Source organism: Etheostoma cragini, chromosome 18 (genome assembly GCF_013103735.1).
Source record: "Etheostoma cragini isolate CJK2018 chromosome 18, CSU_Ecrag_1.0, whole genome shotgun sequence".
Lineage (NCBI taxonomy): Eukaryota > Metazoa > Chordata > Actinopteri > Perciformes > Percidae > Etheostoma > Etheostoma cragini.
In genome coordinates, this window is record NC_048424.1 from 1,478,216 (window position 1) to 1,488,676 (window position 10,461).

At 41.2% G+C, this 10,461-nt stretch overlaps 1 protein-coding gene across 1 annotated transcript in view; it reads right to left on the reverse strand.

Annotated features, from left to right (window-relative positions):
* Positions 1-10,461, reverse strand: part of cad (carbamoyl-phosphate synthetase 2, aspartate transcarbamylase, and dihydroorotase) — a 31,962-nt gene that overhangs the window by 20,012 nt on the left and 1,489 nt on the right. The window contains exons 2-14 of the mRNA XM_034900184.1: positions 9,851-9,990; positions 9,575-9,704; positions 9,265-9,407; positions 8,468-8,609; positions 7,629-7,800; positions 5,629-5,814; positions 5,419-5,528; positions 4,930-5,072; positions 3,918-4,049; positions 3,120-3,353; positions 2,813-3,034; positions 2,161-2,349; positions 1,907-2,031 (exon numbers count right to left, since the gene is read on the reverse strand). Of these exons, the coding sequence (XP_034756075.1) occupies positions 1,907-2,031; positions 2,161-2,349; positions 2,813-3,034; positions 3,120-3,353; positions 3,918-4,049; positions 4,930-5,072; positions 5,419-5,528; positions 5,629-5,814; positions 7,629-7,800; positions 8,468-8,609; positions 9,265-9,407; positions 9,575-9,704; positions 9,851-9,990 (2,068 nt within the window). The remainder of the gene's footprint in view (positions 1-1,906; positions 2,032-2,160; positions 2,350-2,812; positions 3,035-3,119; positions 3,354-3,917; positions 4,050-4,929; positions 5,073-5,418; positions 5,529-5,628; positions 5,815-7,628; positions 7,801-8,467; positions 8,610-9,264; positions 9,408-9,574; positions 9,705-9,850; positions 9,991-10,461) is intronic.

A 10,461-nucleotide genomic window follows, 5' to 3' on the forward strand; every position in this document is an offset into this window, starting at 1 on the left:
CCCCCCCCCCCCCCCCCCCTCCCATTGGGTTTTTTCCTGTGTGCTCAGGTTTTTCTCCCACAAAAGAACGCTTTCATCTAATTGGACACTCTAATTTACCCCAAAAATATATCAATATTCAAGTAAACAATCAATGACTCCAATAATATTCATATACACGTTTTCCCTGCTTAATCAGGTTTTTCTCCCACCATCCAAAGACAAATAAACAAATTAAATTAAATTTCAATGTATCTGTGTCTGAATAAATATGAATTTAGCACCGGTGCGTCCTAGAGGAGCTAACAGCTAACAGACGCTAATAGCACCGACTAGCACTGGTCACTGCTGTTGTCCGAAAAACAACAGACGGGACAAAATGTTGCGTTTACTGGTAAACTGGTAAACCTTGAGACCGACGTATAACCGACTGCTATCTGTTGAGTTTTCCTCCCGTTACTCTGTCCTCTGTGACTGTCTACATCTAGAAACTAAGCTGCACGGGGTGCAGGGAAGTCAATACCGAGTCCAAAGAGGTTTGAGTCTGAGTCAAGACCGAGTCCAGGAAACAAAAAAAACATTATACATGACAGTATCAAGACAATCAATTTGGGTTATTTGTTGATATTAAAGCAAAAAGAACACCCAGGATTTATGAGTATAGGTATTCCTCTTGATATCATATGGTGATAACTTATAATAGCTACATAGACGATACTACTACAGTAGGTACTAGTACTGAGCATTAGAACTGATACTGCTACAGTAGGTACCAGTACTGAGCATTAGAACTGATACTGCTACAGTAGGTACTAGTACTGAGCATTAGAACTGATACTGCTACAGTAGGTGCCAGGACTGAGCATTTGAACAACTAAATTACAACATAGCTTCACCCCAGATGTAGTGTAGAAATAAAGTGACCAGTATTACAGCGTGGATCCCTATGGTTGGTTTACAGCTTCCCTAAAAATATTGTATTCTATTGTTATTTTGACGTGGGTTAATAGGAAATAAATGTATTTTCATAAAACATTCAAGTTTGGTTAAACAACAATGAACAGAGTGAAATGTAACATGTTTGTTTTATTTGAGACAAATTGCAGAGACACACACACACACACACAAACACACACACACACGTTAGCTTTTTTTTATGAAGTAACAAAAACCCACCCATGTTGTAAGAGAAAAGCATATTTCATGTAATAAAATGATGGCTCACAAGGAGCACTAACGCCACAGGTCTTATGTTGACAACGTGGACGCAGATATAGGAAACTCCGAAGGCAGCCGTAATGTTTACCCAACGATAGTAAGCTAGGCTAACGCTGGTGTGCTAACTTAAGCAAACATTGGTGTATCCTTAGCTAGCCGTCTAAACTTGTAAAAATCCGAACAATATCCCCACCGGAACTGTGTTTTACTTTCCCTCCAATATTATCATCAACATAATAAAGACACCTGGACTCGGTCGAGACCAAAAGCCATATTTGGCAAGACCAGTGGCAGAGTCCGAGACAAGTCCGAGTCCAAATACTACAGAGTCAAGTCCGAGTCCACAGAAAAATGGTCTTGAGTCCAGACTCAAGACCAAGACCGGACTTGAGTACTACAGCACTGGTTTCACAGTGTTTTACCGTTGATTTGTTTCACTATTTCAATGTTTTTAAAATAAAAAAATGGTAACATCTGTCCAAAAGTCAATAAGTAAATGTGTTAATTAATCATGACTGCAATATTAACCAAAATATACATGATTTTTTCCCCATTACCGAGCAGCCCTAGTAGGCTAAACAGTGGGGTTGCATATTAAGTTGTAAGGGGTTCCTTTTGTAATCTCTTTTTTAGCAATACCACAAGCCAAGCAATCAGCCCGTTCCAATCGGCACATTTTCAACACTAGTTCTTATGAAGAGACACGTACTTGAGTTGTGGCAGCGGGATCCCAAGGCCAAGTTTAGCCGCTACGTACGCCAGAGGATAACCTGTCGCCTTACTGGCCAGAGCCGAGCTCCGCGACAGGCGGGCATTCACCTCGATGATGTAGTACTGCAAAACATCAACATGCACAGGTTATAACAGAATCTATGTGTATGTTTGTACGTCTGTCCTAGTAACATGTGTGTATTGGTATAGGTACCTGTCAGCACAGTGTAGATCATTATTTAGCCTTTTTACCTGTTCAGACTCTGGGTTAAGAGCGTACTGGATGTTGCACTCTCCCACAATGCCGAGGTGTCGGATGACTTTGATGGCTGTGTTCCTCAGCATGTTGTATTCATGGTCGTTGAGCGTCTGACTGGGCGCCACCACGATGGATTCTCCAGTATGGATGCCCAGAGGATCAATGTTCTCCATATTACACACCTGAACGGGAAGAACGTATTCTGTTAAGTACCATATGTTATCTCTGCTACATAAAATCTCATTACTTGTGACATAATAGTGACAGTTTACCAAACTACCCTTTCAAGTTCAGCAATATTACAATTTAAAATGTAGTGTTGTATTTTTTTGCTGTAGCGTTAATCATCAGGTCCTGTCTCTGGCATACAACATACTTTTATGTCACCTGGTGCAACTGATGAGTTTATTTGTCAAATGAGGGTTTTTCCTCATCGGACACTAGAACTTAACACCTAAACTAAATGATTGACTTTTCCCTATTAGATCGGGCGTTAACCCTAGAGCGTATACCATTTCAAGCATGTTTTCATCCAGCCCAGTTATAAACCTAGTCAAATATCTAATTTATCAACAGACCTATGGCTGTGATTGCTAGCAGCCGGGCATCAACGGTCAAAACATCACGTTCTTCTTCTTTACTCACAGTGACACAGTTGTCATAGGCATCACGGACCACCTCGTACTCGATCTCCTTCCAGCCTTTCAGGGATTTGTCCACCAGTACCTGGGAGGTGTGGGCGAAGGCGGAGGTCACCAGAGAGATGAGCTCCTCTCTGTTGTTGGCAAAGCCCGAGCCCAGACCGCCAAGAGCGAAAGCGGAACGAACCAGAACAGGGTAGCCTAGACGCTCTGCAGCTACCACTGCCTACAAAGAGTGATATTGAGAAGATACATGTAGACATCATAAACCCAAGGAATGTTTTGAAAGAATGGAGGTGATGTCTCCTCACCTGCTCCACAGACAACGCTGCTTCACTGGGAGCAACGTGTTCATTGATCTCTTCCATCTTCTCCACAAAGATCTTCCTGTCTTCGGTCATCTCGATGGAGGCCACCGGTGTTCCCAGAACCCTGACTTTGTACTTCTCCAGGACGCCCAGCTTGGTCAGCTCCACGCCGCAATTCAAAGCGGTCTGACCGCCGAAGGTCAGCAGCACGCCGTCTGGACGTTCATTCTTTATAACCTGAGAGCAAAAAAGTGGAAACAATTACTGGAATGTGTTAACAAATTTATAACATTTGTCTATTAGTACAAGGAAAAAGTCACCAACATCTTTTATTGATGTACAGACACTGCTTTTGAGCTTTATTTTTGTTAAACTGCTTCTTCATGGAGTTAACATGCCAGTTGCTTACATAACCCATGTAAGACAAGAGAAATGAACAGCACAGAACAGTAAAAGGGGGGCGCAACATGAGCGGTCTCCAATCCTTATCCAATCTGCTACCAGCAGCTCAATAAACAAGGACATAATAGCAAAATTGAAGAAAACTCCAACTCAGATATCAGCTTTCATCATCACCAGACACTTTCCTCAAGTATACACTTATGCCATTTGGTACTTTCCAACGTTTAATGCGTATCGTGTTATCATAACATACTAGTGACAATAATTTCAAAACCATTTACTTTAAAAAAATGTTGCTGTCTAGGAATTTCAAAACCCCAGTATTTCACATGTACACAACATTTCTCTTGGTCAGTTACAACATTAAATCAACTACAATCACAAAGAGTTCACCCCTACCTGAGTGACATACTCCGCTGTGATCGGCAGGAAGTAGACTTTGTCAGCCAGGCCCTTGGAGGTCTGGACCGTGGCAATGTTTGGGTTGATCAGCACAGTCTGGATATTCTCTTCCTTGAGAGCCTTAATAGCCTGGAAAACAGAAATGATATCAGATGGACTCTGAATTAGACTAGCCATATGGGTTACTTTAAATATGTTAGTGATAGCAACAGTGAAATCTTGATGTCAGCGTTAAAATCTTAAAAGGAATTGCAGCAAGGGGACCATGAACACGTTACAAGTTCATACAGCGTCATTAAGTATTTACAGTCAAATAATAACAGGCATTTTCCACTGGGCGCACCTCTGCTGCGCTGCGGAAGCCCTGCAAGCAATCGCGGCCATTCAAGTCAATGCTTGAATGGCGGGCCGCAGAAGCGTGCGTAGCTTCAGGCCCAATTCCATGCAAGCCGTGGGCCTCCCGGACAAGAAGTGAAACAGCGAGAGCATCCAGTCAGATTACCAAACCCCCCCCGCCCCCCAAGTATCAAAAACGCCTCCACTACAACACCATGGACAACAGAGATTTATCTTGGAGGTGGGAAAAAATAAAACAAGATCACAGCTTCTTTTTATCATCAGGACAACGCCAGAAAAGAGAAGACAGAGTTTAATTACAGGAGTGCTTGGATTGGAAGGGAGATAGTAGTTCAATAAACAAAAAATTGTTCTGTAAAGTACATGTAGAGACAGTAAAAATCTGCGAGTCGGGCAGGAAGACGCCCCACTTCTGAGACACCCCCGGTGAGGTATGACCCGTGGCGGAGGACGAGACAAAACCGGAACACAGCCGGAAAGCAACAGGGACACACCCGGTGGGAAACGCCTGTAAGCCTTTAGAAGTACAATGCCGATACCTGATTATTACCTAATTATCCTCCCTCACAGAATACTAATACACCCAGCATCCAAAAACAAGTTTTCACCAGAATATCGGCACTGCTTTTATCAGAAGGCATTCCTGTCAGACCTGGGAGCCGGAGTAGTCGAATTCCCCGGCCTGGCCGATGGACAGTCCTCCAGATCCCAGGATGAGGACCTTCCTGGGACGGAAAACCTCCTCAGGCTTCGGGGAACCCGTGCAGGTGAGATGGTCCACGAGGCGCTGCTTCACTGGAGAAAATAATTAAATAAAACACATTTTGTTGGTCCCACTCATAGAATTACTATAACACACTTCTTTTCAACCAGTAAAGTACACAATAAACTGCACTGATAACAACAAATGTTACAACAGTGTTAAAAATTTAATACCAAACTGGTCATCATATAATAATAATAATAATAATAATAATAATAATAATAATAACAATAATAATGCATATTTCAACTAACAGGCCAACAACTAGATAGAAAAATGGGAATTTCTCAGTTATAAATTGCTACTAAAATTTGATAAAGATGTAATAAAAACACATTATTTATAAGAATAGGCTAATAGAATTTTAAAAAACGTTACCAGTTTTGGTAACATTGCCCTCCTTGTGGTCTTTCACGGTCTCAAGGAAGACATCAAACAGGCTGACCAGGTCTGTGGGGCCGGCCATGTGCTCTGGGTGGAACTGGACACTGGAAACCAGAATGCATCACAACGGATTGAATCACAGTTTATTCCGTACGAGGAAGTTATGTGTATTTTCACACCACCCCTGGTCACGGAGCCCGTTACCTGAACAGGGGTTTTGTGTTGTGCACGATGCCCTCGTTAGTATGATCATTGGCGTTGGTGAAGAGGACGTCCCAGTCTTTCGGGAGGGTGTCGGGGTCGACGGCAAAGCCGTGGTTTTGACTGGTGATGAAGCAGCGAGCGGTTCCCTTGTGGATGCACGGCTGGTTGTGGCCACGGTTACCGTATCTAAGACAAGAGAAGAGGAAAAAAATTCAAATCCTGGAGATTATAGGATCTAATAGGATCAGGTCCATTTGGTGTTGTCCAGATCTCAACTTGCAGATTCTAATAAGACATTATTTGTGGTAGTAACTGTAGTTGTCGCATCATTCTAGGTTTTAATGGAGTATCCAGATTGTCGTCTTAGAGGTTTTCCACTGTGAGAAGAAACACATATTCACTGGGATTATGATTTTAGTTGGTTGATGTGACTCTTATTAACAGAACAAAATATCGGCCATCAAAAACCTCAAAGATATAGACATCTGTCAACAAACCGATGTTGGCCAAACCATTGATTATTTTAGGTTGAAAGGATTACCCGTGTTTCCATTTTGAAATGCATTCAATGAAACCTAAAACATTATTTGGGCTTTATCCTAAAACGTTTAACATTGCAAATTCTACAAGTAATAAAAATAAGAGATGCATTTTTGTCATTTCATCATTAACTGTGACAATTCAACGTTTCTGCAATCCATTTTTTAAAACAAAAAGATTTTAAAGCCCTGAAATCAACCAGGAAACGACGGTAAGAAGCACCTTCCTGGAAATCAAAGTCCTCAATCCTTTTAATTTCAAGGAGATAACAGAGAGTACGCCTCAGAAAAAAGAAAAGGCACACCTTCACTTGTTCACTAAACCCAAATTTAAATGTAGCTACACTTAGATGGGGCGTCGGACTACCGGGTCCAGGTAAAGAGACATGAAAACATGTGCTGGGGTCCAAGACTGATATACTGCGTTTAGTTTCTTCCAAGGAAACTCTGAACTATCTGGAACTTGAATTTTGCTGCAATCCCACAATCCCTTCATCCACATTCCAGCGGGGCAATGGGAACATTTGCTGTGACCTTCACACTGAGCCTGATAAAGCCTCCATCGGTGGAGTCTCACAGACGTGGCTGCGGAGGTCTACAGCGAGGAGCGAGGCGGCTTGTTTTTCTAGTCTTTCTCATAACAAGACCGGTCACTCTAACGATCCACTGCTCATCCAGAAGAGGCCAGACTGCTGAGAACAGCAAAAAGCTGTAGTTCACATCACAACTCCCCAAAAAAAAACAAAAAACTTGTGTTTCCAGAGAATGTAAATGGATGTTTTTTTTGCAGAGGTTCCCTGGTTCAGGTGAATGAGGGCACACATCTTTCTTCTGCTTCATTAAACTTCTATCAGCTCACCAAGAGAACATACAGAAAATAAAATTTTAACTCCTCATGTTGTCCTCAGGTCAAATCTGACCCGTTTTTAGTTGGTGTTTTATTTCACAAAGAAATGGGCCTTCGAAATAAGCGCTGAAAAGGTCAACATTAGAAATATCAAATAACTTTGGAGAAAACATCAAAGAAAGCACCCACAACATTGAAAAAGTGACAAAAATGTCAGAAAAAGCAATAATGGTGTTTCATGGTTGATGAAAAGACAACAAAAGGGATAAAAACAACAAAAATAAATGTATTTGTTTTTATCAGTATGTTGACAGTATGTTTTTTTCTTTTGTATTAAACAATAAAATTGTAAAAAAAAATAATAATAATAATAATATGTACTGCAACAGGAAAAAACACAACATGTGACTTGATATGAAAACACTACAATAAAAGTATTAAAAAAGAAGAAGCTTGTCAAAAGACCGAGCTCCAGACGTGAGTCAGCAGTTAGTTTAAAAATAAATCAAACTTGACAATGTGACGACTTTGGCCTTTAAAAAGAGATTTATTTTCCTGTCTGGAACCTTTTGAATATGAATTCGTTCTTGGTGAATTTGATTCGGGGTACTAACTTCATCTTGTAGGTCTTTGATCCAATGAGTAAAGAGAGCAGCTGGTGCCCGAGGCAAATACCGAAAACCGGCTTGGGACGATCCACGCACACCACCCCCCTCATGTTGTTGATGGTGGTCTGACAGAACTGGGGGTCCCCGGGGCCGTTACTGATGAACAAACCATCAAAATCTGGAAAAGACCAAGATATAATAATAATAATAATAATAATGCCTGTACTACCACTGATGAAGACTGCACAATTATGTCACACTGTCAATGTACTGTATGTGAACAATAACAGCCTTTCATTACCTGCGTCTGACTGGAAATAAACTAGTTTCTGGTACTTTATTTGTTGCAAAGAACTTTTAATATTGCAAAAATAACCTATTTCATTTCTCACAAAAAACTGCAACAACTGACAGTTCCTAGTTCACAACAACTGGCCTTTCTAGTGCTTTCTAGTTTCTATGTATATAAACAAATTAAAACAACTTCTGGAAATAACTTCTACAAATGTTTTTGTATGAGCGTTTCCTAAAAAACAAACTTGGTTACATGTTAAAACTTTCCATAATTATCAGCGACATCTTGCAAACCACCTCAAACATCTCTCCATTTAGTGCATGTATAGGTACTGAACATGTGTGTGTAGTTCAGGTCTGTGTGTAATGTGTGTAATAACAACAATTGTAACACAATGTGTAAATTGTAATTTCCCCTTGTGGGACTTATAAAGGACACATTAATATTATCATCGTGAGTTTTACGCCCCAGTCAGCCTGATACTACAGATCTACGTGTGGCACTGAAGTCCAAATTAAGTCCATTATCAGCGGAGAAGTGTGTGACGGACCTGTGGAGTCCAGCGGGTGGTCCCAGGGTACGACGGTAACGCAGGCGCCCCGCTGAGCCAGGCAGCGGATCTGGTTGTATTTGATGCCGCAGTCCACCACTGTGATTCGCAAACTACCACTCGGGTTGAATACTTTGGACTCCTGGAGACAATCCAAGGACAAAATAATCAAACACACCAGTCTGGGGTCAGGATGTATTAAAACATAAACACTCTAATTAATCCTTAAAATGTATGTGGTCTACTTTCTACACACTTTTAGATAACTTCTAGATCTAGTTTCAGGGTGCTTAACACATTCAGGTCCAGTTTAAAAAGGTTTTTTAACCCTCGTGTTGTCTTCCTGTAGACCAATATTTAGCTTTTCCCAAAGTTCCTTGTTGATTTTTTGGGACAATTTTGTTGTCGTTTTGTTTTTGAAGCTCTCTTCGTCATTTTTTTGTCACTTTCTGACATTTTCTAACTTTTACCGAAGTTCTTTCTCACGTTTTACAATGTCTTTGTCAATTTATTTTTAACGTTTTTGTTGTTTTTTCCCTACATTTCTGTCACTTTTTTCAGTGTTCTTAAGTCTTTTTTCAAAATGCGATAAAATTAAATAAAAGACACAAATTCAATGAAAATAATGAACTGATAAGTTATTTAACATGTGCAGATCATAGTATGGAATCATCCACGTTATCTTTCTTTTACAATTTGGTTGAAGGAAACCCAAATCTCTGATTTAGAAACTTGGTGAAAATGGGTCAAACTTGACCCCGAGGACAACAGGGGGGTTAAGGATCTGGGAGGGTTACCTTCATGGAGACCTCCTGGACCAGGTTTCTCTGGTCCGGGTTATCAAATGGAATACTATCCTGAGGAGTACCGTCAACCACCAGCTTCCCCAACATGGTGCCCTTCTCTCTTATCTTTTTGGTGAGACGGCGGGTGTCAATGCCTTGAAATACACGGAAACAACAATATTTCAAAGCTTGTTTTACACATAATCTTATATTCCAGGTGTCAAATTGTGATTTATCCTGAACACCCATTCCAGTTCTATCAAATCACGAGTTTAAGTCTACATTCATTTACACCCACATTAGTCCATTTAGATTTCCTGACCTTGGATTCCAGGGACACCTTGATCCTTGAGCCACTGGTCCAGGGACCTGACGGAGCTCCAGTGACTGGGACTCTCCGACAGCTCTCCGATAACCAGAGCCGCAGCGTGGATCTTCGACGACTCAAACCACTGAGCAAGAAAACACACGTACACAGAAACACGTCACTATGTATTGTGGCATGAGGAAAATAAAGACTATGATAACAGACAAAAACAACCAAAAGATTTAGTGTTACCCAAAAAAAAAAAAGCTTAGACCCTAAACAAATGCCCACCTTGCTCAGTCCAAAGTCTCCCTCTTCGTCCTGTGGTACCCCATAGTTGCCCACCAGAGGGTAAGTGAGGGTCAGCAGCTGGCAGCGGTACGAGGGGTCAGTAAGAGCCTCGGGGTAGCCCACCATGCCTGTCTGGAACACTGAACACACAAAACATTCACTTACATTTGAGTGTCACTAAAATCACTTAATAAACAAGTACTCATAAGTCACTGACAACGACATTCAGAAAGTCTCCATGTGGTTAAGGAAATCCTAAGACTGTAATTGTCTGCATATGTTCATTTTTAACCTGGACATGAACTGTGTCACGTATCCTGTATTCATATGAGTAACTCTACTAACTGCCAACAGAGATACAATCTACGCTGAACATGTCATTAATGTAACGCTGCCTTGCTCATCAGCACACGTACACGCCTCGTAGAGTAAAGTTTGACGTTGTTTAAAATCAATATTGCCTCGTTTTTAAGGCGCTCCAAGCAATGTTGGTGTGTTGTTTGAAGTACTACTTTTAAACAAAACGAGACTAGCTTGTCCTTCATTCCTCCTCATCCTGTCCCCTCTCTTCTGTGCTTCCACGTACTAACTAAAGGGGGGGGGGGGGGGGG